The 22,895-nt window shown below is 44.2% G+C and overlaps 1 protein-coding gene across 1 annotated transcript in view; it reads right to left on the reverse strand.

Moving 5' to 3' along the window:
* Positions 1–22,895, reverse strand: part of DNAH11 (dynein axonemal heavy chain 11) — a 268,709-nt gene that overhangs the window by 53,094 nt on the left and 192,720 nt on the right. Inside the window, exons 59-63 of the mRNA XM_058678278.1 lie at positions 19,565–19,708; positions 18,777–18,959; positions 17,258–17,359; positions 13,188–13,322; positions 7,168–7,338 (exon numbers count right to left, since the gene is read on the reverse strand). Coding sequence (XP_058534261.1) covers positions 7,168–7,338; positions 13,188–13,322; positions 17,258–17,359; positions 18,777–18,959; positions 19,565–19,708 — 735 coding nt within the window. The remainder of the gene's footprint in view (positions 1–7,167; positions 7,339–13,187; positions 13,323–17,257; positions 17,360–18,776; positions 18,960–19,564; positions 19,709–22,895) is intronic.

The raw sequence follows: 22,895 nt of genomic DNA on the forward strand, positions 1-22,895 counted from the left end.
ACAGCTTGACTGGTGAAACCACTATTTACAACCCAGAATCCTGCCAAGTGTGGCATTCCACATCCCGATTATTAACTGCAATGCCTTGACTTCCACCGACACGGACTTCGCCCTTGAGTTTACAGCTACTGCACTGAAGTGAGAAGAATGCAGACACCAGGAAAGAATGGAAGGCTATTGCAAGTTTACCTTTTGGGTTCCTGGGGAGGAGATGTGACTGAAAGGAAATGAGGGGACAGTGCTCTCTTGGGCAACTGACAAAGTTTATTTCCACGTTACAATTCTTATACATTTAGTAAAACTATAGTTTAAATGCAACTCAGAATTAGGTTATGTCTGGGAGCAGAGAGTTCAACGAACACTAACAAGGCGCCTTGCTCAAAGTGCTATTGAACTAGGGCCTGGCGGCGTGGCCTAGCGGCTAAGGTCCTCGCCTTGAAAGCCCCGGGATCCCATATGGGCACCGGTTCTAATCCCAGCAGCTCCACTTCCCATCCAGCTCCCTGCTTGTGGCCTGGGAAAGCAGTTGAGGACGGCCCAATGCATTGGGACACTGCACCCGCATGGGAGACCTGGAAGAGGTTCCTGGTTCCCAGCTTCGGATCGGCACGCACCAGCCCGTTGCGGCTCACTTGGGGAGTGAAACATCGGACGGAAGATCTTCCTCTCTGTCTCTCCTCCTCTGTGTATATCTGGCTGTAATAAAATGAATAAATCTTTTAAAAAAAAAGTGCTATTGAACTAGAGAATAGATAAGGAGCACTGTTTGTCCTTGGCTAGCTGACTAGACAGAGGACATACGTTCACCTATCATTAAGGAGAGCACGAAAGCACATCCAAGAACTCACTGGGGGCAAAAGTACACTCTGGGTGAGAGGCCCTCTGCCTCCTCTTTCCTTGAGCCTCTTCTCAACAGGATCCCACAGGCCTCTACTGACCCAGCCACCCTGTTGGATGCATTCCGACAGGACCCCAGCAACCTATTTGCCCATGGAGCACCATCCAGACAAGCATGTGACTCAGGCATTTCTTTTGCCATGGTCACCCAATGTTACAATATTCTCAGATGGACAGAACAGGAGAGAGGCCAGGGGGCACCAACAGGCAATCACAAACCTTTGGAGAACCAGGATCATTCTTTATGAAAATAGACCGACTTTACAAAAACCAAGACTGTGGGAAATAATTTATTCATTCACTCCTTGGGCCATCGATCCCTAAACATCTACTGAGTACTTCCTGTATGCACAAAACCCTGGAGACACAGTGTGAAGCAAGATGAGTGAAGAGTTAGCCCTACAGTTTGGAAGGAGGCTAACATGGAAACAAGTCTTCCTAAGAGAGTTCTACCTGTGGTCAGGAAGGGAGGGTGGCTTACTGGTTGGTCACAGGGCTTTAGAAAACCAACCAACCAACCAACCAAGTAATAAATAAAAAAGCTGAACGGCTAGGATGCAATTTGGTATCAATGCAGGGAAACAACACACTATTCCGCTGTTCCTAACAATGTGACTTAAGAATAAATCAGGAAAGATGCATGGCTTCATAGCTACACTGTGGATTGGGATCTATACGGTAATATCTAGGTTTGATACTAAATTCTGGCTCCTGACTTCAGCTTCCAGTTATACAAAATCTGATAGGCTGCAGAGATGCTCAAGTGATTGGGAGACCCCCACAGAAGACCTGGATTGAGCTCCAAGCTCCTGGCATTGGCCACAGTGCAACCCCTGCTATTGGCAGGTGCGTAGGGAATGAACCATTAGACAGGAGTACTTTTTTCTTCCTTTCAAATAAAAATAAAACATATGTCCTTAAAAAATAAATGAAAAACTACCTCCTAATGTACAACAAATCTGGGTATTTTTAAGCTCCCTTCAAGACAATAATTTTTGTCTTTTGGAATAAATATCTCCGTATTAGCTGGGGACATATAAGCTTAATTTTTCACCTTATTGCAAACTTATTACAGAGCAGAGTGCTAGGGAGCCACAACACAGTAGGGTCTTTTTCCTTTTCTGAGCAGTTTATTGAGTTGGGGAAACATGAATGAGGTAGTTCACATTAGAGAATGCCCTACGTATCTTTAAGGATTTTGAGTCATATTTTTAGAACAAAAATTGCGTGCTATTTTCTGTAGAGTAGGCTATTCAAATAGATATTTGCATGGCTCCACACAGAACTTTTTAATTGAGCAAAACATTTTTGAGATTTATAAATATGGGCATCATTTTCACAATAATTGTTCTATAAATTACTTTGGAGTGGGGGGCGTGGAGAGCGAGAGAGAGAAGGCAGTAAGGTCTTTCATCTTTTGGTTCACTCCCTTAGCAACCAGAAAAGCCAGGCGTTTCGTGGGCATTTTCCACATGGGTGGCAGGCACTCAAGCCCTTGGTACATCTCTCACGGCTTTCCCAGGTCATCCACAGGGAGATGAGTTGAAAGCGGAGCAGCTGGGACAGGAACCAGCACTGTAGGTGGCAGCTTTATGCACTGTGTTACAACACGGGTCCTTATTATCATCTTTTAAATGAACTTTTTAGAATTTCTTGAAGGCGTCTGCAGCAAGGAAAATGAGTTCAAAAAGCAAGTACAAAGAGTCCCTTAGAGTCCCACGTCGGTCTCTGAAGTTAACACAGTGCAAGGAGCTCTATCTAATCACTTCCTGCTAAGGGCAGCATGGGGTAAAGGTGCCACTAGGAGGTGGGGCTGGAGGGGGAATGGAGGTGTCCCTGTTTGCACAAGTGCATATACCAGAAACAGAATGCTGGCAGCACACGTCCCAAGCCCAGGACAATTCCTCCTCCCCCCAAACACATCTCTGAGTCCTCTCAAAACCCACCGGCTGCCATCTCCCTAAGGAAAAAGGGAATTCCCCAAAAGGGCAATTCTAATGCTATGGTAATGTAACTATTACCATTTAGGTAGGCATTTATATGTTCACAAAATATTTATAAATATTTAGTCTCTCCTTGTCGTCTCACTGAACTCCCAAGAATAGTCTGTAGGACAGATTCCTCTGTTTTACTACTTAGGACACAGAAGGCTAGGAAAGATTAGTAGCAGTTAACTATTGATGGTGGTGGTCTTGAAGAAGTTTGTGGAAAATGCAGATTATGAAAAACCATGCCTGAATTTCAAATTTCTCTTGGACCAACACAAACATAGCTTCTAATTCCATTTTTCCACATGCTTTTTAGAGTGCCCATAAATTCACCTTGTCTACCCTCTGCTAGCTGGAGTCTGGGTGGAGTACAAATGCTACCTTGAACTTGTCTATCTTCGTCCAGTAGATGGCTTTGATGGAAACATGTCTGAACAGTAACTGAATTGGGACCCTGAAGGTCAAGTATGCCCATAGCTCCAGTTCTTTTCTCTGTTTGGTGCCTTCCCTTTCCCCAAACTCATGCCCCACTGCTGCATATCCTGCCCACTCCTTTCACTAGTATTTCAAGCCTGTTTGGACTAAATTCCTTCATTCCCTCTCCCTGCTTTCTGTCCCTGGAAATGACTCCCAACTCCAGGCTGTATGTGAGCACCACATGAGAGCTTTGGAATGCTGCCAACACATTTTCTCAGCCCCATACAACGATCCAGCATAACTGACATCCATATGTTTTTGCAAGTTCTCTCCTGCATGACACACACGAGATGGCGCTGTAAAAAAACATCACCCCCAGGCCTGACTCCACGGAAGATTTTCTGTCAGCAGAGTAAATTCATCCTGTTAACATTCCCATTACTGAACAAGGGCTGTCGGGGAAGAGAGGCCATTCTTCTGAACCCCGCACTGCCTCCCGATCCTTCACGCGTCACATCCCACCTTTGAGGTCCACAAAATCCTCTGGGTTTTGCTTCATCTTAATGCCTTGGTCATAGGCCTTCCTACCTCCCCAGGATTGCTCTTAGTTCTGGACAATCCTAACGCCCATGTAACTGACCACTGCACTCTCTGACCGTGAAATCCTTCTGGACAAAGCTCGACATTTCTTTTCCACTCTAGCATCTTGGAGGGAAGCAGAGAAGAGACATCACTGCCCGTTTCTATCTTCATCTACAAAAATGGACGACTGGATGGAGTTGCTAGTGCCTGACTCAGCCCCAGCCATTGTGGGCACTTTTAGGGTGATCCAGTGAATAACAAATTGTCTCTCTTTATCTGTCTCTCTCTCTGGCTCTCTGTCTTTTCCCTCTCTCTTTGCAACTCTGCCTTTCAAGCAAAACAAATAAATATTTTTTTAAAAAAATTGAATGAGAAGATACAGGTTTGAATCCAACTAGGACCATGGCTTTTCAGGCAGACAGAAGGGAAGGAAGCAGGAAGGCCATGGGATGATCAGAAAAAATGCGACAAGACATGTAGACTGCATTGAGATGGGAACCTAGCCAGAAGTTAGGAATCATGGGATTTCTCAAAAAATTAGTCATAGAATTATCACAGGAATCAGCAATTCTACTTCTGGATATATACTCATCAAAGCCAAACTAGATACTTGAAAAGACACGCATACACCCATAGTCAGCAATGTGACTCATAATAGTCTAACAGTTTCAGCAACCCAAGAATTCAAACAAAGATGACTAGTTTCTTTCCTACCAACAGAATCTCCTGGATGTCAGCAAAAATCAGCAACAACACCGTTGTTTTCCTGAGCCAGTAGAAAGATGGGGTTGCTGCTGAACACATCAGGAGTGCGTCCTCGGGGAAGCCAAGACTTGCTTGGATGTAATGTCATTGCAACATCCTCAGTCATCCAAGGGACAAAGTCTTGGTCTGGGATGGAGGCAAACATTGAGGACTCATCAATGAAGAGATCAAAATCCAGAGCCTAGTTAGATGACAAAGAAGAGTGTGATGGAAGACCCAAGGGCTGAAGTCCTGGGCATTTCAACATAAAGAGATTGAGGATGAGAGAAAAACCCAGTGAAGGCTAAGGGGCTCCCCGCCAAGCAGGAGCAAGACTGGAAGATGGTTGTGTCCTAGGAACAAGTGAAAAAGCCAAAAAAAAAAAAAAAAAGCAAACAAAAAACGTCATTGGTGGGAGAATGGGGTTATCAGTTGAACCAAGAGTCCCCAATCCATGAATCAAATGGGCTTCATAATTGTGAAAATGAAATCTGACATGAGATTTTCCTGGAGTGTGGGGACAAAAAAAATTATCCAGAAAAACTTGAAGAACAGAGGAAGGGATTGGAGTGAGGGCAGAGAAACAGTAGAGCAGCAGCCGGTCGGTCAGGCATGGTGACAAGTTTCTTGGCATGTGTGTGTCTTAGTGGGACAAATAACGTGTTTAAATGCTGGTAAGAAAGATCTAGTAATGCGCTGATAGGAAGGCAAATGTTGACAATGACAGAGAGACAAATCACTCTAGAATTGTCCTGGAGGAAGAAAAAGAGGATGAGAACTAGCATACAAGCAAGGTCTTTGACTTAAACGTCAACTGTCTCTCTTACAGCATGAAAGAGAAAGCAGAGTACGTGGGCACAGACACTGGTATGTGCTATATGTGTTGTGGGAGTTTATGAACTGCCATGTATCAACCATATCTCTACATCCTTGAAGGTTTCTATTTCCTGGCAGAAAAATTTTGCTGTGATTATTGTAGTTTTAGAACATATTTTATTATCCTGAGGCACAAGTGCCTCTTACTGTTCTATTCAAAAGTTAATCCTGACTGTTCTTAAAAATATAATCTTCCAGAAAACTCCAGGATAAGTGAATCAAGTAAAAATATAATCCCCCTCGGAGTGCTGACTTGAATGAAGTTGAATTTCTTTGCCAAGTAATGAATTTGGTATCAAAAGTCTTCACTTGCGGCAAACTGTGAAGCTTACTTGGCTCTTGCTTAGAATTAGTCCCTGAGAACAGGAGGTGAGCCTAGTGGTTCAGTCTCCTACCTTCCACATAGCAGTGCTTGAGTGCAGCTCCTGGCTCCGGCTCCTCACTTGAATTTTCTGCCTATGGACTTTGGTAGGCAGTGGTGAAAACTCAGGCAATTCAGGTCCTGTCATCCACCTGGGGGCCTTGGGTTGACTCTTTGACTCCTGGCTCCTAACCTGGCCCAGCTGCAATCGCTGTGGGTCTATGAGGAGTGTGCCAGTAGATATGAGCTCTGTCTTTCCCTACCTCCTTTCAAGGTTACGGTGAATATGCCAATGGGTCATCCTTAAATGGCATGCTCAGATTATGGATTTTATAAATCACAGAATTACTCATCAGTTGCTGGCTGGTTTATTAACAAACCATCAGGATCTCTGCGAGGGTGAAGTGAAGTTACCTACAGATGATCCTTGAACTTCCAAGGAATAATGCAGTGACAGTCTCTTTCCAGAAATTTTCAATATAAAAGTGAAACTGGAAACCTGAGCAAACAATTTCGATTCAAACATTCTTTTTTTTTTTTTGAAAATGACTCCTGCTGCGATGCCTTTAAGAGTGAACTGCCCCTGGGACGCTTAATTTCATTCAGTTTTGCAGAAGTCACATGGGCAGCATCTACTGTGGGGACTGAGCCATAAAGATTCATGTGGAAACTAATATGCCAAGGGGTTTGGTGTAGCCTTGGACCCATTACAGACAGGGCAGCACACATGAACTGCACCATGTGTGCATCAGCTAAGATGACAGGGCTAATGAGTAAGGACCTCTGAGTTCCTGTTCTGACTCACTGTCCCATTTGAACAAGACAGATCTGAGACTCCATTACTTCAGATCTTCCCAGTCTTTAATTTTTGCTTTGCTTGTAGGCATGACTTCTCAAGTTGGGAGTAGGCTGTTCCCATATTTATAGACAAAATACTACCATTTTAAATCAGAGCACTGTCTTGCAAACCATCTTTAACACATGACTTACATTCTTAGTGGGCAAGTGTAAAGTTTCACTTTCTTCAACAACCCAATAGATGCCATTGGATTGTAGTTACCAGGTTTGTTGAAAGCCCTTTTCTAGAGATAACCCTTCAGTTAATATAATTGCCATGACTGTGTTTAAACTATTGTTCAGACAAGAAAACTTATGCCATATTCAAGACCATCTGGGCCACAGAACTTCCGGCCTGTGACTAGGCAAGATGTGGAAAACTATCTAGGAGAAATCTGTGGTTCGTGGCTGCCACTGTGATAATACACGGTACCAGCGTTCACAAGGTGGGGGAGTGACACTTACTTTGTGATGAAGAAAGGGGACCCACTTGCAGGTCACCAGTTCCTGGCGATAGGGTCTCGTGAAAGATCCCACGTAAGACACAAACGCAGCCGTGAGGAGGACATCTCCACAGAGTGTCTTCTCTTGTATGTCAAAGGACTCGATAGACTGGCTCCAGCGACTCTTCTCAGACTGAAAGACCCAAGGACTCAGACATCAATGCAAACTCAGCATCAACTCTGCAACCACTGCCAAGGCAAGGCCCCTCCCGGCTCAGCCCCCCGCCTCCCAGTGGCAGATCACCACGTGTCTGGGTCAGAGGTCCGAGACCCAGCGCCAGGAGGGAGCTCTTGGCCTCTCTAGCTGAGCCCAGTAAGAGCTGATGACTAGTTTTTGAGCATCTGCTAGCGGAACACTATCACTCTTGATTCCTAATTGGGCCCTTCCTGGAAGGTGGAGAGTCCAGTCCCTGTCCCCTTGTGAATGGGGCACCCAGGGTGGTGGCTGAGGTTGAGTGACCTTGGAGTAGCTAGGTCAGCCTGGCTCTGCTCATTTCTTTCTATTGCATGGCCCCAGAGTAATACACACATCTATATATTAATGTACTGGTGATATGCTGATTATAGACAAAGGGAAATTAAAAACACTCACAGTAATACATGAAAACAGAAACAGCCATCCATTCTGGTTTCTATTAATAAAAAAATAGTGCTAGGAAAAACTAAACTCTGTATTCTTCTAATTTTACCATTAAGACTGTGGAAGAATCCCCTATGTCAAAAGGTACAAACCAGCACTTCAGCCAGCCTTGAAGGCAGTATGCTCAAGGAATGCCATCAAAGCCCTTATTTCCTATTGGATGATTTACAGGTTAAATATGTGGAGCCCTTCATATTGGATTTAAATAAAACTGCTATAAACACGTATGGATTGGCTGAACCGTGAGACAGTTTGCTAATTCACTTTGTTTCACGCATGCTGCAATGAATACAACCCTCTACGGACTGACAGAGAAGAACCCTGTAGCATTTTACTTCCCGCACACAAGAAGATGACAAAAGGAGTGTCAGTCCCGGATGATCTCTGCGCACAGAACTGAGGCTGCGGAATTAGCATGTGGAAGTTGAAGTTGTGTGTCTGTAAGGCGTGTCCCTGCTCTCCTGGATAAAGATTACCCCAGGTTAGCCATACAATTAAACCCAGAGGAACCGGCTCTGCAGCTCTTTACAGAGTTGATGATCTCCTCCCTCAGCCACAGACAATACAAGCATTCATTTTTTTTCAAGTGGGATCTCTCATTTGCCTCCTCTTTGTCTTTGGTTTGTAAATGAGCAACAACAATGTGCACCCACCTCATTCTCCGAAATAGCTTTGAAATTTGAGGATTTACTAAACATAGACTTCTGGGCTGTTGAACTGGTCAATAATTTCACGATACCCCCCATGCAACATAAATCTTCCCTGACACAACCTAACAAGGGTCTTAGAGTTGGAACATGTCCTGTAATAAATTTCTAGACAGTTAAAAATCACTATAATTTTATCCTAATGCATTATAGATTGCCTGTAATGTCATACTGGCTGGGGTGACCCATTTCTAATTTTGAACAGCTGCTCAGCTCAGGAGTTAGTTAATGATTAAATATAAATTGCCTGATTTATTAGTCTGAATGGTTGAGCTTCCAGGTCAATGCTATATGGACAAAATCATCTGTCTTGATGCTTTTCAGAAGTTAACTGTCTCCTGTTCTAGTTAGAAAGAATTTATTCTCAAAGGAAAAGATCCGACATCCTCAATTAATCCTTCAAATTTATATACATTGTGCATATGCGTGTGTGTAGTTTCTAGTTAACATTATCCAATCCTTTTTTTCCTTTCTTCATGTATATTCACTATAAAGTAAAGCCTGTGACAATATTGTTAGTTCAGGGACACATCAGAGCCTGTTTTTCCCTTACTATAACTTCCAGATGTTCCATCACTATTTTAAGAAAATTCTAATTACATGATACTTCTGCTTTGTCTCATATAGCTCACAACTGGTAAATATTTCAAACTGTAAATCTCACCATTTCAAATGAGGTCTTTGTAAGTACCAGCCGTGGTGACATTTCTCAACGGACATGAGAAAGTGAGTACTTAAAGGGTCTGGAATTTTAAGCATGAATTGGGGCTCTCCAATTCACCCATTCACAAATATCCGCTGATGTCTGTGACATCCCAGGGAATGCTCAAGCATGCTTAGGATTGAGCACTGCACAAAATGGACCATGTCCCTGTTATTGAGAAACTTGTATTCCAGCTTGGGGGAAAAAAGGGCTGATAGAGACAGACAGATAGAATAATTTGCCCAGAAATAAGTGGGTACATAACTGTGTGATAAGCCTTATTAAACTACACTAATCCAGAGTAAAATGGAAAGACAGCTGCATGTACATGCGTGTGTGTATGCACGCACACATGTGTGCAGGGGGCAAGGTGAGTGTTCTCCCACCTAGGGAGGTCAGAGAACACCATGTAACAAGCACAACTTAGAGCAAAGTTCTGAAGAGGTGAGGGCACCAACCTGTGATGAATCCAGCATGGAGGGAACAGCCAGAGCTCATACTGGAGGAGAGCGACTGGCACCAGGAGGAGGACCACGCAGCGAGCAGAGATGGAGCCAGCGGAAAGGGCATGGAAGTGAGGACAGAGGGGCTGCCAGGCATCAGAGTGTGTACACCCTCACCAGCCAGACACATCAAACCTCCCATCTAACATTTGGGATCAAAGAATTACTGGGGAGCCAAGTGGCCACGTGGGTGGCCTGGTAGTTCTAACACATCACCAATGTAATGAGAAAGATGGATGTTGGTGTAAGGGAGTGGGGGTGAGAGCAGTGGACCCCATCAAGGAGCACCAGGAGCCAGCGGGGCTAGGACTGTGCAGGACTTGGAAGGCCTACTGCTGCATGGCCCAAGGGCTGGGACAAAGAACAGAACCACCTGACCAGGAGAACCGCAAGAGATGTGCAGTTACCGAGGCAGAATGCAGCGACTTAATTTTACAGGATGAACTGCAAGTTCACGCATCACACAATGACTTTCAGAAGGATGGTGAGTTTAACTTGATGAGTTAAAATTAATTTTTCTTAAAAACCCAGATTTCTAATCCAGCCAACCTCTCCCAACACACATTGGCTCCTCTTGTCTTGCCAAGCATGCCCTGACTCTAAGCAGGGTAGTAATACGTCCAGTGCTATGAGATGGACTTTAGTAGGGTCTAGGAAGACTTGAAGCTTTTTTTCTAAAAGGAAGAATACTCAGATGATGCCAATGGTAGATATCTAGAGGTCTGGCAGTCAAGCTGGGACCTTGAGGCAAAGTGCGTGAGGGTTAATGGCCTTACTCTAAGTGTGAAAAAACAGGTAAAAGATGGGATGTCTGAGTGTTAATCACCTGAGTCAACATCGATAACCGTCTATTCCCAGAATCCCACCTTAATAGGAGAAAAATATACTGCCATTTGTTGTAGCAACTATCAATCAAGCTTTCTATCATCTCCAGCTATATGCATTTTACACTTGCTCTTAGTCAAAAGGCTAAGAAGTGAATCAGCTATAGGCATTTAAAAATAATACGGCCTCAAACTTTCAGTATAGATATACTTACCAGCCAAATGCATTCTGCAATCACATACTTTAATAGTAACGCTTTTTTATATACCTCAATAGTAACATAATCAACTTGATACTTTAAAATTTACAATTCATTGAGATATAATTTATATGGGTCCTTTAGAGTACAATGCAGGGATTTTTAGCATATTCAGTGGCTTGAGCAACCAGCCCCACTATCTAACGGTGTGAACATTTTTTAGCCTCAAGCAAAATTCTGTGCTCAATCAGTCACTCGTCACATCCTATCCTTTCTTTCAACCTCTGGCAACCATGTCCTTCCTGTCTCCATGGCATCGCTGAGTCTTTTTTAAAAAATAATGTATTTATTTTTGTTGGAAAGGCAGATACACAGAAAGGAGGAGGAGAGAGAGGAAGCTCTGTCCAATGATTCACTCTCCAAGTGACCTCAGTGGCTGAAGCTGAGCCAATCCTAAGCCAGGAGCCTGGAGACTTCTCCGTCTCCCACGTGGGTGCAGGGTCTCAGAGCCTTGGTCCCTCCTCAATTGCTTTCCCAGGCCACCAGCAGAGAGCTGGATAGGAAGTAGGGCTGCCAGGATTAGAACCTGCACCCATATGGGATCCTGGCATGTTCAAGGCAAGGACTTTAGCCACTAGGCTATCGAACCGGGCCCTTGTCACTGACTCTTGATATTTCATAGACCTAGAATTATATAATACATGGCCTTTCGTACTTGGTTCTTTCCCATGGCCTGGCGGTTTTAAGGCCTATTCATCCTGTAGCATGTATAAGCACTTTGCTCTTTTTTTTCCCCACAAATACTCTTCCATCGCAAGGATATACTACATTTTAAGGTTCATTAACTGTTTGAAGGAAATTTGCGTTATTTCTATTTTTGGCGATTGTAAATAGTGCTGCCATGAAGGTCGGTATCTAAGCCTTTGTGCCATATTTTGCTCTCTCAGGTATATAAGCACAAATGGTACTGTTGAGTCATGCGGTAATTTCATGTTGAACACTTTGAGGGATTGACAAACTGTTTTCCAAAGAAGCAGGGGTATTTTATATTCCCATCAGCAGGGTAGGAGTGGGCTAACTCCTTCCCTTCCTCCCCAACATTTGGTATTGTCCATATTGTGTGGTTGTAACTGTCCTATTGCTTGTGAACTGAGATGTCACCACGGTTTTACTTTGTGTATTTCTCTAGTGACTAATGATGCTGAGCATCTGGCCATGTGCTTATTGCTTTCTGTATATCTTCTATGGACAAATACCTATTGAAATCTGACTACTGTAAGTTCAGGTCTTCCAGGCACTTTGATAAGGCCCTTGAATACACATGGTGTTTTTGAGCCTCACTACAACTCTGGGAGATAGGTATGATCCACACCCCCATGACAGAGACGAGAACACAGAACCTTGCCCCAAACTGTGAATTTCTACAAGGTCAAAGGCCATGTATTTTTCTACCATTCATGGAGAAAATTTAAAAAAAATTCTTAAAAAAAAGACCCTATTGAATCTAATGAAATGACTAGTACTAGCTCACCAGCTACCCACGAAGTCTGTAACAACAGAATCATCGACACATCGGGCTTAGCTTCAAAGACTATTAGAAAGTAATGCTTGAGGCCTAGCATGGTAACCTAGCAGCTAAAGTCCTCACCTTGTCCATGCTATGATCCCATATGGGTGCCAGTTCTAATCCCGGCAGCCCCACTTCCCATCCAGTTCCCTGCTTGTGGCTTGGGAAAGCAGTTGAGGATGGCCCAAAGCCTTGGGACCCAGCACCTGTGTGGGAGACCCAGAAGAGGCTCTATGCTCCTGGCTTCAGATTGGCTCAGCTCCAGCCCTTGAGGCTGTTTGGGGAGTGAATCATTGGACAGAAGATCTTCTCTGTCTCTCCTCTTCTCTGCATATCTGCCTTTCCAATAAAAATAAATAAATCTTTTAAAAAAAGAAAGTAATACTCTGCTGGTAGAATTCAAGGCCAGTGCATATTAAAAAGATCAGACACTGAACAGCACAGGGTCTAGAAGCTGCTCTGAATCTTTAAGCATGTCAGAAGGAAGTGAGGCTTGTTCTCTTGTAAAGGATTTCACAGTGGGGCAAGAAAGGAAGGATGGGAGGAAACATAAGTTGACAACTCCTTCCCAGATGATATCTGGCAATGCCTCCGAGTGGATACAAATCTTGGTTAAGTCCTTGTGTAGGGGAGCAGGCTGCTGTCACCCTGAGTTCACTGGCTATGTTTGAAAAATACTCCATCTGGGTCCCCTTCCATCTGGGAACTCAGCTCTACAGGCCGAGTGCTCACTATTGCTCATCTGCATGATGGACCCTAGGCCTAGTTGGTCATTGCTGATGACAAATAAGAGCAAAGGCTCTCTGCCGCCCCCCGAGACGTGAGAAGCTCCACTTGCCTCCAGCTCCTTTACGAGCTTGTTGGCCAGGGCAATGGTTGCGTTGGTTTGGTTCACTTCTTCTTGACTGCGCACCTTCTCAGCGATTGCCTTTTCAAAGCAGGCTGTGAGTCGGCTCAGATTTCGATCCAGATCCTGAAAGATGGGTTGATGTTAACTTTGGAGTCATTTTTAGTTAAAACTAAAATATCAGAAACATCATCAGGAGCCTTTTACTTTAAGGTAAATGAAAGAACTTCATTCTTTCCCTTAAAGTTTGACTCTTGACCACACATTAAAAGACACCCCAGAAAGTTCATGGAAAATGTCATCAAGACTGGCCCAGTGCTGTGTTCTACCTGTGGCACTGGCATCCAATAAGGGTGCAAGTTCAAGTCTTGGGTACTCTGTGTCCAACCAGCACCCTGCTTATGGCCTGGCAAAGCAGCTGGGACTGGCCCATGCCATCGGGCCTCTGGCACCTACGTGGAGACTTAGAGGAAGCTTCTGCCCCCTGGCTTTGGACTAGCCCAGCTCTGGCCATTGTGGCCATCTGGAGAGTCAACGGAGGAAACGGAAGCTCTCTGAGTCTCCCTCTCTTTCTGAGAGTCTTTTAAATAAAAAAAATTCTAAATAAAAATGTGATTAAGAAACTCACTTGTGGTGCAAAAATACTGAAACCATGCATAGCCTTTTCATGACACGCATTTTTACAAACTTTTGAAGACACTTTCCTATGCATGGATTTCAACATTTTTGGCACCAAAATCAACCTATCTTTAATTGTATTTCCCATGAACTTTTTCCCCCAGCTTGTCCAAAATTTTATTATCCACCCTGCCCTCGCTTTTCTACTTCCCCAATGTCATTTGCACCAAACACTGTTACCACCATGACAATCGTTTGGGCCAGAATTTTTAAAGATTTTGTTAATACATCTTTTCAAGCTCTTCACTTACATTCCTATTCTACCCTGTTCTTTTCCTTTCCTTTTAAAAAAAATTATTTATTTTACGATACAGTTCCGTAGGTCTATCTATGAACTTTTGGTCCCACACTCTTCCTGCAATGACTTAGTTTTCTCAGATCTCAGCAGGCTCGCTCAGTCAGCCAGTTCGATTTTCTGTTCTGGGAACACAGGACTGCAGCTCAGACAATCCACTGACTTGTCAGAAGACCTAGGAAGATGCGCATACTCTGGAGAGCTTCCACTAGGCCGGCACAGGAAAGCAAGAGGAAGAAAGAGGATGAAAAGCTCACACAGAGAGAAGCAAGAGAAGCCACCCAGCCCAAAAGAAACTCCAAGCCAAGTCCATAGAGTTCCCATGTCTTGAACACTCGAGGTTTCATCACACGTTTTTTCCTGCCCTCCCTTTTGGCTTAAGGTATTTTTAGTGTGTTTGCATTCCTCACAGCAAAAAAAGTCTTAACTATGATCTCAACTACTTGGGAGACTCCTCGGGTCTGGATCTTGCTACCTGTATGCCTAAGAACCCTAGGGAGGAACTGCAGCACAGCTTGTGAATGTGTGAGAACCAGCATCCCGGGCATCCGGACAATGACAACCTGCAGCTCTGCTTCAGAGCAGTGTGTAGTATGTGACTGCGGCCTTGCACTTGCACAGACAAACTCTGTCTTGTAAGCACGCCAAGAACTTAAGGGAACACTGATGCTTTACATGAATCAAGTATACATAAAAATAAATGCATAAAATGTACACTGGGATGTGGGCATACTAGGGTGATACTGGTACAGTAGTTAAGGTACCACTTGAGGTGCCTACACTCCATATTGGAGTGCCTGAATTTGGAGTCCTGCTTCTGTTCTAACTGCAGCTTCCTGCTAATCTGCAATATGGAAGGCAGCCAGTGATGGTTCACATACTTGGTCCTTGCCACTCATATGGCAGACCTGAATTGGATTCCTGAGTTCCTTGTTTCAGTCTGGCACTGGCCCCAGCTATTTGGGATACTTAGTGAGTGACCTAGCAGGTGGGAGATGTCACCCACTTTTTCAAATACAAATGAAAAGAAACTATCTACTAGATAAAATAACTCAACTACTTACCCCTTGGAATGTGTCCTTTTCCAGCAAAGACCACACGATCGCTCACACACTGATCTTTATACCCTGCTCTGAGGTCACAGTCACATACTCATTTCCCCCGGAACACACAAGGTTCTTCCATTGGCCTTTCATGGAAAGATGGCCTTTCTCCATCCTTCAGAAAAAATCTTTGCATCTTTCAAGACTTTACATAAGAAGAAATTGCCTGAGGCTGGTGTTAGGCTGCAGTGGGTGAAACCAATGCATGGGACACCCACATCCCCCACAGGAGGGCCTGAGTCCTGCCTGCTCTGAATCTGACCTAACTTCCTGCTACTGCACCTGAGAGTAACAGGAGATGGATTAAAGACCTGGACTCCTGACACACAAGGAGAAAGCCAAGATACAGCTCTTGGTTCCCGATTTTGGCCTGGCACAGGTTTGGTTATCATGGCCATTTGGGGAATGAACCATTAAACCATTACTGTTACTCTATCTTTCAAATATATAAATAAACAAACATTTAAAAAACAAAAGGAGACACTCCCACCAAAGTCCTCTTGAGCCTCCTCTCAAACTCATTATCCTCACATGCAGAAATGACCCTTCATTTGTCACAGCTCGCTGATAGCTAACACAATGACACCAGCATAGTCATTATCCTTTTTAGGTTCTCCGCAAGATTTCTCAGAATCAAACTGAGCCTTCTTAATGTAGCTTCTGTAACACAACATTTCAAAACATTTGCTGACTGCATGTCCCTCAACTAGGACACATGAACGTTTTATTTAACATAGAGTATGGTAGTTACTTGTTCATTTACCTAATAACTTGGAGTGTCTTTCTGGTGTCACCTGCTAGATATAAAAATATTAAAGGACTCTGAAGTGAGAGTGGAGGACAGGATAGGATGATCTGCAGGTTTAGGATGACACATACTCCGGTGGGCTGGAGATGTGGGATGAGGGAGAAATGGCTGAAGTGGGTTAAGGAATCTTCAGGGAGGCAACAAGAGATTCCAAACTTAACCTAGGAGAACCAAGGAGGATTCCCAGGAGCAAAGGCAGCAGGCCTGGTAGTTTTCAATCCGGCCCAGGCAGGATTTTACATGCTCTTGATGGTCCATAAGCTAAGGCCGCACTTCATGAGCATGGTAAATGTGAAGCATAAAAGACACCATTAACCTTTCCCTGAGAATAGGTGCATGACGATTTTAGAATACTTCTCCTATCCCAAAAGGCTACAGTGTCTACTATTTGGCTCTCTGTGGGTTGAAAATAAGTAAAGCAGTCATCCCCGCCCAGCCTTACAGGCATGGGACTGTACACAGAAGGCATCAGAAGCAGTGAAAACTGCTACTGAGCCTGAAAGAATCAGACAACAGTTCTTTGTACAAGTGTACTTGACACAGACTTTGCAAGACACTTGCAAGGCACCAGTCTGACATGGGCAGGATAGACACTCCTAAAGAGATTAAGAAAAGGAGAAAGAGGCAACAGGGACACGCCATGAGTGGCAACAGGATGGAGCCTTGAGTTAAGGTTGTCAGTCCTCAAAGTAATACTTGGTAAGCACTGTGTGCATGATACTCTGCTGACTCCAATATGAGTTTCCCCTTAGTGAGTCCTCACAAGTTCTACCCATGAAGGAGATGCTATTATAGAACTGATTTCACTGATGAGAACAGTGAGGCCCAAAGGGTTAAATCAATTTGTGCCAGGTCTGAGTCCAAAGTGGAGCGGGGACATAGGTGGAGCAGGCTAGCTCCAGGAACCTGTGTGCTCTCCTCCTCCCTCTGCCAGATGACTTTGAAAGTTTCTTATGTGCAGCAACCACGGAGTTTTGCATGCCTCTGGTCCAGGATCTAGCACACAGCCCCTAAAACATGCACTGAATCTGCATACCTACCAATAAATGCATTCCTGAAAGATCACCTTCCTTTCCACTTCCTGGCCGAAGGGGACCCCCAAAGGAAGAGGCAGGACTTCCCCCAACCTCCCCTCCCCTCCCCGAAGAATGCCTTCAGCGTCACTATTTGTACTCACCACCAGCTTTTTCCTGATTGCCTCTAGTTTTTCAGTAGCTGCAGCCAACTCTAAGTTTGTTTGGGCTAAGGCCTGGCGTTTGGGCTCCACGTCACAGTAGACCTGTGGGTATACCCACATAGGGTTTAGTTCATGATGCAACAAAAGGGTCATCAATTGCTCAATCCCAAGTTGGCAGGAGGCCTAGCCATGTGTAGGTTTCTTAGCCACACAACCCGCCCCCCACCCTAGTTTCCTGTATTCTCTCTATTCTCTTTGCTTATTAGGACATTAAATGGGCAAGTATTGGCATAATATGCTATAGAGGCAAACACTACTAAGATACTGACATTGTTTTATCATACAATGTGGAGTGAATCCTCCTATTTCTAGAAAGAGCAGTGTGCAGAACTAGGGCCATAATGAAGATTGGAACTAGTCTTTAAGGCAGAAAAACAGTGTGGAGAAAAATCGCTGAGTGCAGAAAGGATGTACAAGGGGATCCTTCTATACTTCTGCTTTCTTTCCTGAGCGCCTGTCCACCATATGCATGTGGTCTGTGAAGGGACAGTGTGATGATCTGCATGGCTTTCTTTCTCCTGGTAGAGACAGGAAAAAAACCCCTGCATTTTAGTACGGATTTTACAACACAGCTTCAGTTCATATGCTCTGTGAACACAGTGTCCAGGTATTCTACAGAAAGAGGTCATGGCCAGCTTGTCTACATTCTTGTTCTATAAAGAATCCCACTGGAGACAGACAGAAAAAAAAATCCAATGGCTCTTCTATCTGTGAGTGATGAAGGGTATAAAACGGCTTTATTAGGTTGTTAGAGAATGTCGCTGACTGTGATGGTCTTTTTCTTAGCAATTCCATCCTTGCATCCAACATTCAACCCTCCAAGGCAACAGTAGGGCATTCCCTCAGAGTCCTACACTCTTCCCTTTGCACATACGATACCCTGCAAAGTGCCTGAGACATGGTCAGCAGACAATAAATATTTCAAAACAAATGACCAAGTGAAAAGATAAGGTTGGCTTTGTTCCAATGTGCAAACTTTGGATGAGACCTATGCAAGCAAAAATGCATGTGTCATTATGATACAAAAGCAAAGAGAAGGACGTTTCCTCATTTCACCACATCTAAGTACAGATGATACAAATATTCGCCCTGAAAGCAAGGAATGCATATGATTAGCCGTGAATTCGGGCTCATGTTTGTTTCAAGTTGACACAAATGAAATATTTTTAATGTTAACGTAACTCATATAGGGATGTCTCCAGCCCATCAAATCATCCCTGCTCTCGGATCTAAAGAGTCATCACTCTAACCTTCAGAAGTTTCTAACATGTCAAATTCCCTCCTCCAGAGAACTGCATTTACTTGGACACATTTATGACGCATTCTTAACTTTAGCTACCCTTCTTTTTAAAAAGTATGGAATTCTCCAATATAAGTAGTTTTTGATAGAGATAAAGATGTATTATGTCAATCGCTTTTGGTAGAAGACACTTGAAAACCATCCGATTAGAGTTGATACCTCATAGAATTTAACAATGTTGATGACCCAGGCACACAGGCCTGCTGCTGCAAACGATTTGGTCCGAATCAAGTTTGGATTGAACTCCGGGTCTTTCAAATACTGTTCATTGACCACCTTCAGACAGTTCTCTGGAATGTGCTCTTTGTCATAGTTAATTAATGCTTGCAAGAAATCATCAACCTGCAAAGCAAAAGGGGACTGATTGCAATGGACCCATTTTGGCTGCCGAGAAAATTCCAAGATCAAAAGTTAAAATCAGCTTTTAGGTCTCATACGACAAAGGCGAAATTGGCAAGCCGCACTTATCCTACTGTTCGACTTTTCCCGTCTTTATAGTGTGAAGTTAGAATTAGCAATGGACACTTTTAAAACCTCTTCCATCCCAGGGTAAAATATTCACTGCCGGCACAGGAGGCATTCAGATTTTGAAGAAAAGAAAGGCAGAAAAACACACACCAAAAAGCCCCTTCTCGTTACCTTCCTAGGCATTAGTAACATTTTTCCAGCCTAAGAAAATCCATGTAATTTTCTCCCTCCTACACTTAACTGCTTTCATAATTTTGCAAATAATTAGCCACTGCCACCTGCTGTTGGCCTTGACTTAGGTTTGCCTCTAGCCTAAGCTAACCTCCAACTTGGCAGACAAAAGCTGGGAGTATACAGGACATTTGTACTGCAGGAAGACACGGAGGACCAGGAACATGATTTCTTTGTACTTGAACATATTAAGAACTGGGCATGACCATGGTTCAGAAATGTGCTATTGAAATGGGCTTGCCTGATACCTTTCCCATGAAGATTTTAGCTGCCTTCCAGCTTCGGTCTTTGGGCACTCTGCCCTGTGGTGCCAGGAGGACCATCACGGCTGCAGTAACATTGGTAACTGCGTTTGGGGGATTGGGAAAAGCTTTCAGCTCGGTGAGGTTGACCTGAAAAAGAACACACATGATTAAGATCACAGATATCCAGAGAAGCATGGGACGATACTCAGTGGCTCCACTGACCCCGTCTCTCTTAGCTGGACACTTCTGTGCCACCCACAAACTTTACCTTGGGGGTTTCAGGAGGGTCAGTCCTGGCTGGGCATTTGTCTGATGTTGTGGAAACAACACTACCCTTTCTGGCCCTTTGAGGACATTGAACTACCAGGTTTTCCACTCCTGCAGAGCTACGCTCATGAAGGCCAGGACATTTCCTAGCCACCCAAGTTGTAAGGTTCTATGGGTTCCACCTCACTATGTCATATGTTGGTATTCTGAACCAGGCCATCCCAGAAACATCTTTCACTGAGTGTCTCCCAGCTTTGCGTTTCTGCCTTACAGGTGTAAGAAATGCTTGCCATGATGCTGCAGCTGCACCCAGCTAGAGGCAGCTTGTAGGCTAAGGCATCTCCCCTTCCCCTCCTCCCCTTCCTGTTAGAATCTGACCGAGCCAACCACGGGCATTCACGGGGAAACCACAAGTCTCAGGGCACATGGTGGGCACAGAAATCAGTACCGAAGAGAAGGATATGCAGGTTCATGAGACAGGATCGAATTATTGTAATTGCTCACTTTCAAAGAAAAACTTACTTGCTTATTTGAACGGAAGGGAGGGAGACTGGGAATATATATTTACAATCCCATATATCCGCATGTATGGGAATATATTACTACATATATGGGATTATATTTTTATATTGCCAAGTATACACAGTATAACAGAGAGGATCTTCCATGTACTGGTTTACTCCCCAAATGCATACAATAGCCACAGTTGGGCAAAGGCAGAAGCCAGGAGACAATCACCCAAGGCTTCCCGTGGGGATGGCAGGAACCCTATTAGTTGAGTTCTTACCTAATACCTCCTAGAGTCCTCACAAGCAGGATGCTGGAGTCAGGGGCTGGAGCTGGGACTGGAACCCAGGTGCCCTGATGTGGGCTGCGGGAATCTTAACTGTCAGGCCAAATGCCCACCCCGGACACATGCTTTAAAAAGCAAGATCAAAGTAGCAGCTGCACTCAGCGCGACTTCTCATGCTAATACTTTACTCTGTGTGTAAAATCTTGTCAAACAGCAGCCTGATTCTACCCTTTTACCAGGAACTGTACATGTATTTAATAAGTGATTGCGAAGATTGGGAAGGTTGTGAAAGTAAAAGTAAAAGCAAAAGCCAAGAGCAGAAACGTGCTGATGCCGCGAGAGAGCTGGCCAACCCAGATTCCATTACTGCTTAGAAATTCACCTGCTTACGTGTTTTACATGATACTACACTATTTTATCTGGGGAAAGAGTAATATATCCAGAGAAAAATTTACAAGTTTAGAGAAACACACACAAAAAAGCAAGCATCTTACTACTCAGGGATAACCAATTGCTTTTTAACAATTAGTTTCTGTACATATGAATGTTCTTACCAAAAGATGCATCATCCAATACATCCTATTTTATAACCTGCTTTATTATTTTTAAAGATTATTTTTTTTAATTGGAAAGTCAGATAAACAGAGAGCAGGAGAGACAGAGAGGAAGATCTTCTGTCCAATGATTCACTCCCCAAGTAACTGTAAAGGCTGGAGCTGAGCCGAACCAAAGCCAGGAGCCAGGAGCCTCTTCCAGGTCTCCCATGCAGGTGCAGGGTCAAAGCTTTGGGCCATCCTCAACTTCCCTCCCAGGCTACAAGCAGGGAGCTGGATGGGAAGCAGGGTTGCCAGGATTAGAACTGGCACCCATATGGGATTCCGGTGCGTTCAAGGCAAGGACTTTAGCTGCTAGGCTACCATGTCGGGCCTAAGGTGTTTTATTATTAGACTTAGTGTATCATAAGTATTTTTTTTTTTAAGATTGTCAACTAGTGTCCAACAGTATCATTTTAATGGCTGTGAGATATCTGAATGATCTTCTATCATAGTGCCTTTATAGTCTTTAAAAAATGTGCAGTTTTGTAGACATATCATCACTCCTTGCTCACATTCAAAACATTTCTTTTTCAAACACACTAAAAAGAAAATCAAGATGTCAGTGCTGTGGTGTCACAGGTTGAGCTGATGCTTGCAATTGCAGTGTTCCATATCAGAGTACCAACTTAAGTCCTGGCTGCCTTGTTTCTGTTCCAGCCCCACGCTAACCAGCTGGGAGGGCAGCCATGGCACAAGCACGTGAGCTTTCCCCAACTTTTTTGCCTCACTGTGCCCAGTAGTGAAACCAGGATGGAATTCCAGGATCTGCCTTTGACCTGGACCAACTCCAGTCACTGCAGCCATGTGGGGAGTGACCCGGTGGAGGGAAGCTCAATCCCTCCCTCTTGGTTTCTCCCATCCTCTGTCAGTCTGTCTGTCCAATAGACAAATCAAAACATCTTGGAAAAAAAAGTCTTACTTTTTGAAGAGCAGGAAAGGTCCCAGTCCTTGACCCTGTAAAATGAATCTCTTAAAGTTCAGGTTTACTGCTTGCCTGGAATTCTCCCCAGAGGTTGGAAAGAACCTGAACAGGATGAGCTGCAGGCGCTGAAAACAATGTTGCTGATCAGTTCCGGTTTCCTCCCCATGCTGTTGTGATAAGGACAGGACAGTAGGATGCTCTATGGGCTGTAGCTGGGAGGAAGGCTGGATCTGTCGGCTGCCACCATTCTCTTGAGGGTCTTTCTTCACCGCCACTTTTCATATTCCATGAGGAAATCAAGAACCCCTCCCCTGGTTCTTGAAGCAGCAAACAGATTGCAACATCAGGTTTGGTTGTCAACAACTGAATTGCCTTTTGCAGGATGGTGCATCCTGGGGTGCTGTGGGTACTTGAAAAGTAGGCTGCCAGTTGGGGCGCAGCTAGACAGACTCTCAGATGGGGGACAGACATTGAGCTGTAATGACAACCTCAAAGGTTTGTTTCGGATTGACTGTTTCTATGGAACTTCCTGTTTAAATTCATGTGTTTATTTGAAAGGCACAGTGATGGAGAGAGGGGAGAGAAAAGAGAGCAATTAGGCTTTGCTGATTTACTCCCCAAGTGGCTGCAAAAACCAGGGCTGGGCTGGGGCCAAAGCCAGGAATGCCATCCAGGTCTCCTATACAGGTGGCAGGAATCCAAGTCCTTGAGCCAGCAGTCACTGCTTTCTCAGAGTTATTAGTAGGGATTGGATTG

Source organism: Ochotona princeps, chromosome 20, assembly GCF_030435755.1.
Source record: "Ochotona princeps isolate mOchPri1 chromosome 20, mOchPri1.hap1, whole genome shotgun sequence".
Classification (NCBI taxonomy): Eukaryota; Metazoa; Chordata; class Mammalia; order Lagomorpha; family Ochotonidae; genus Ochotona; species Ochotona princeps.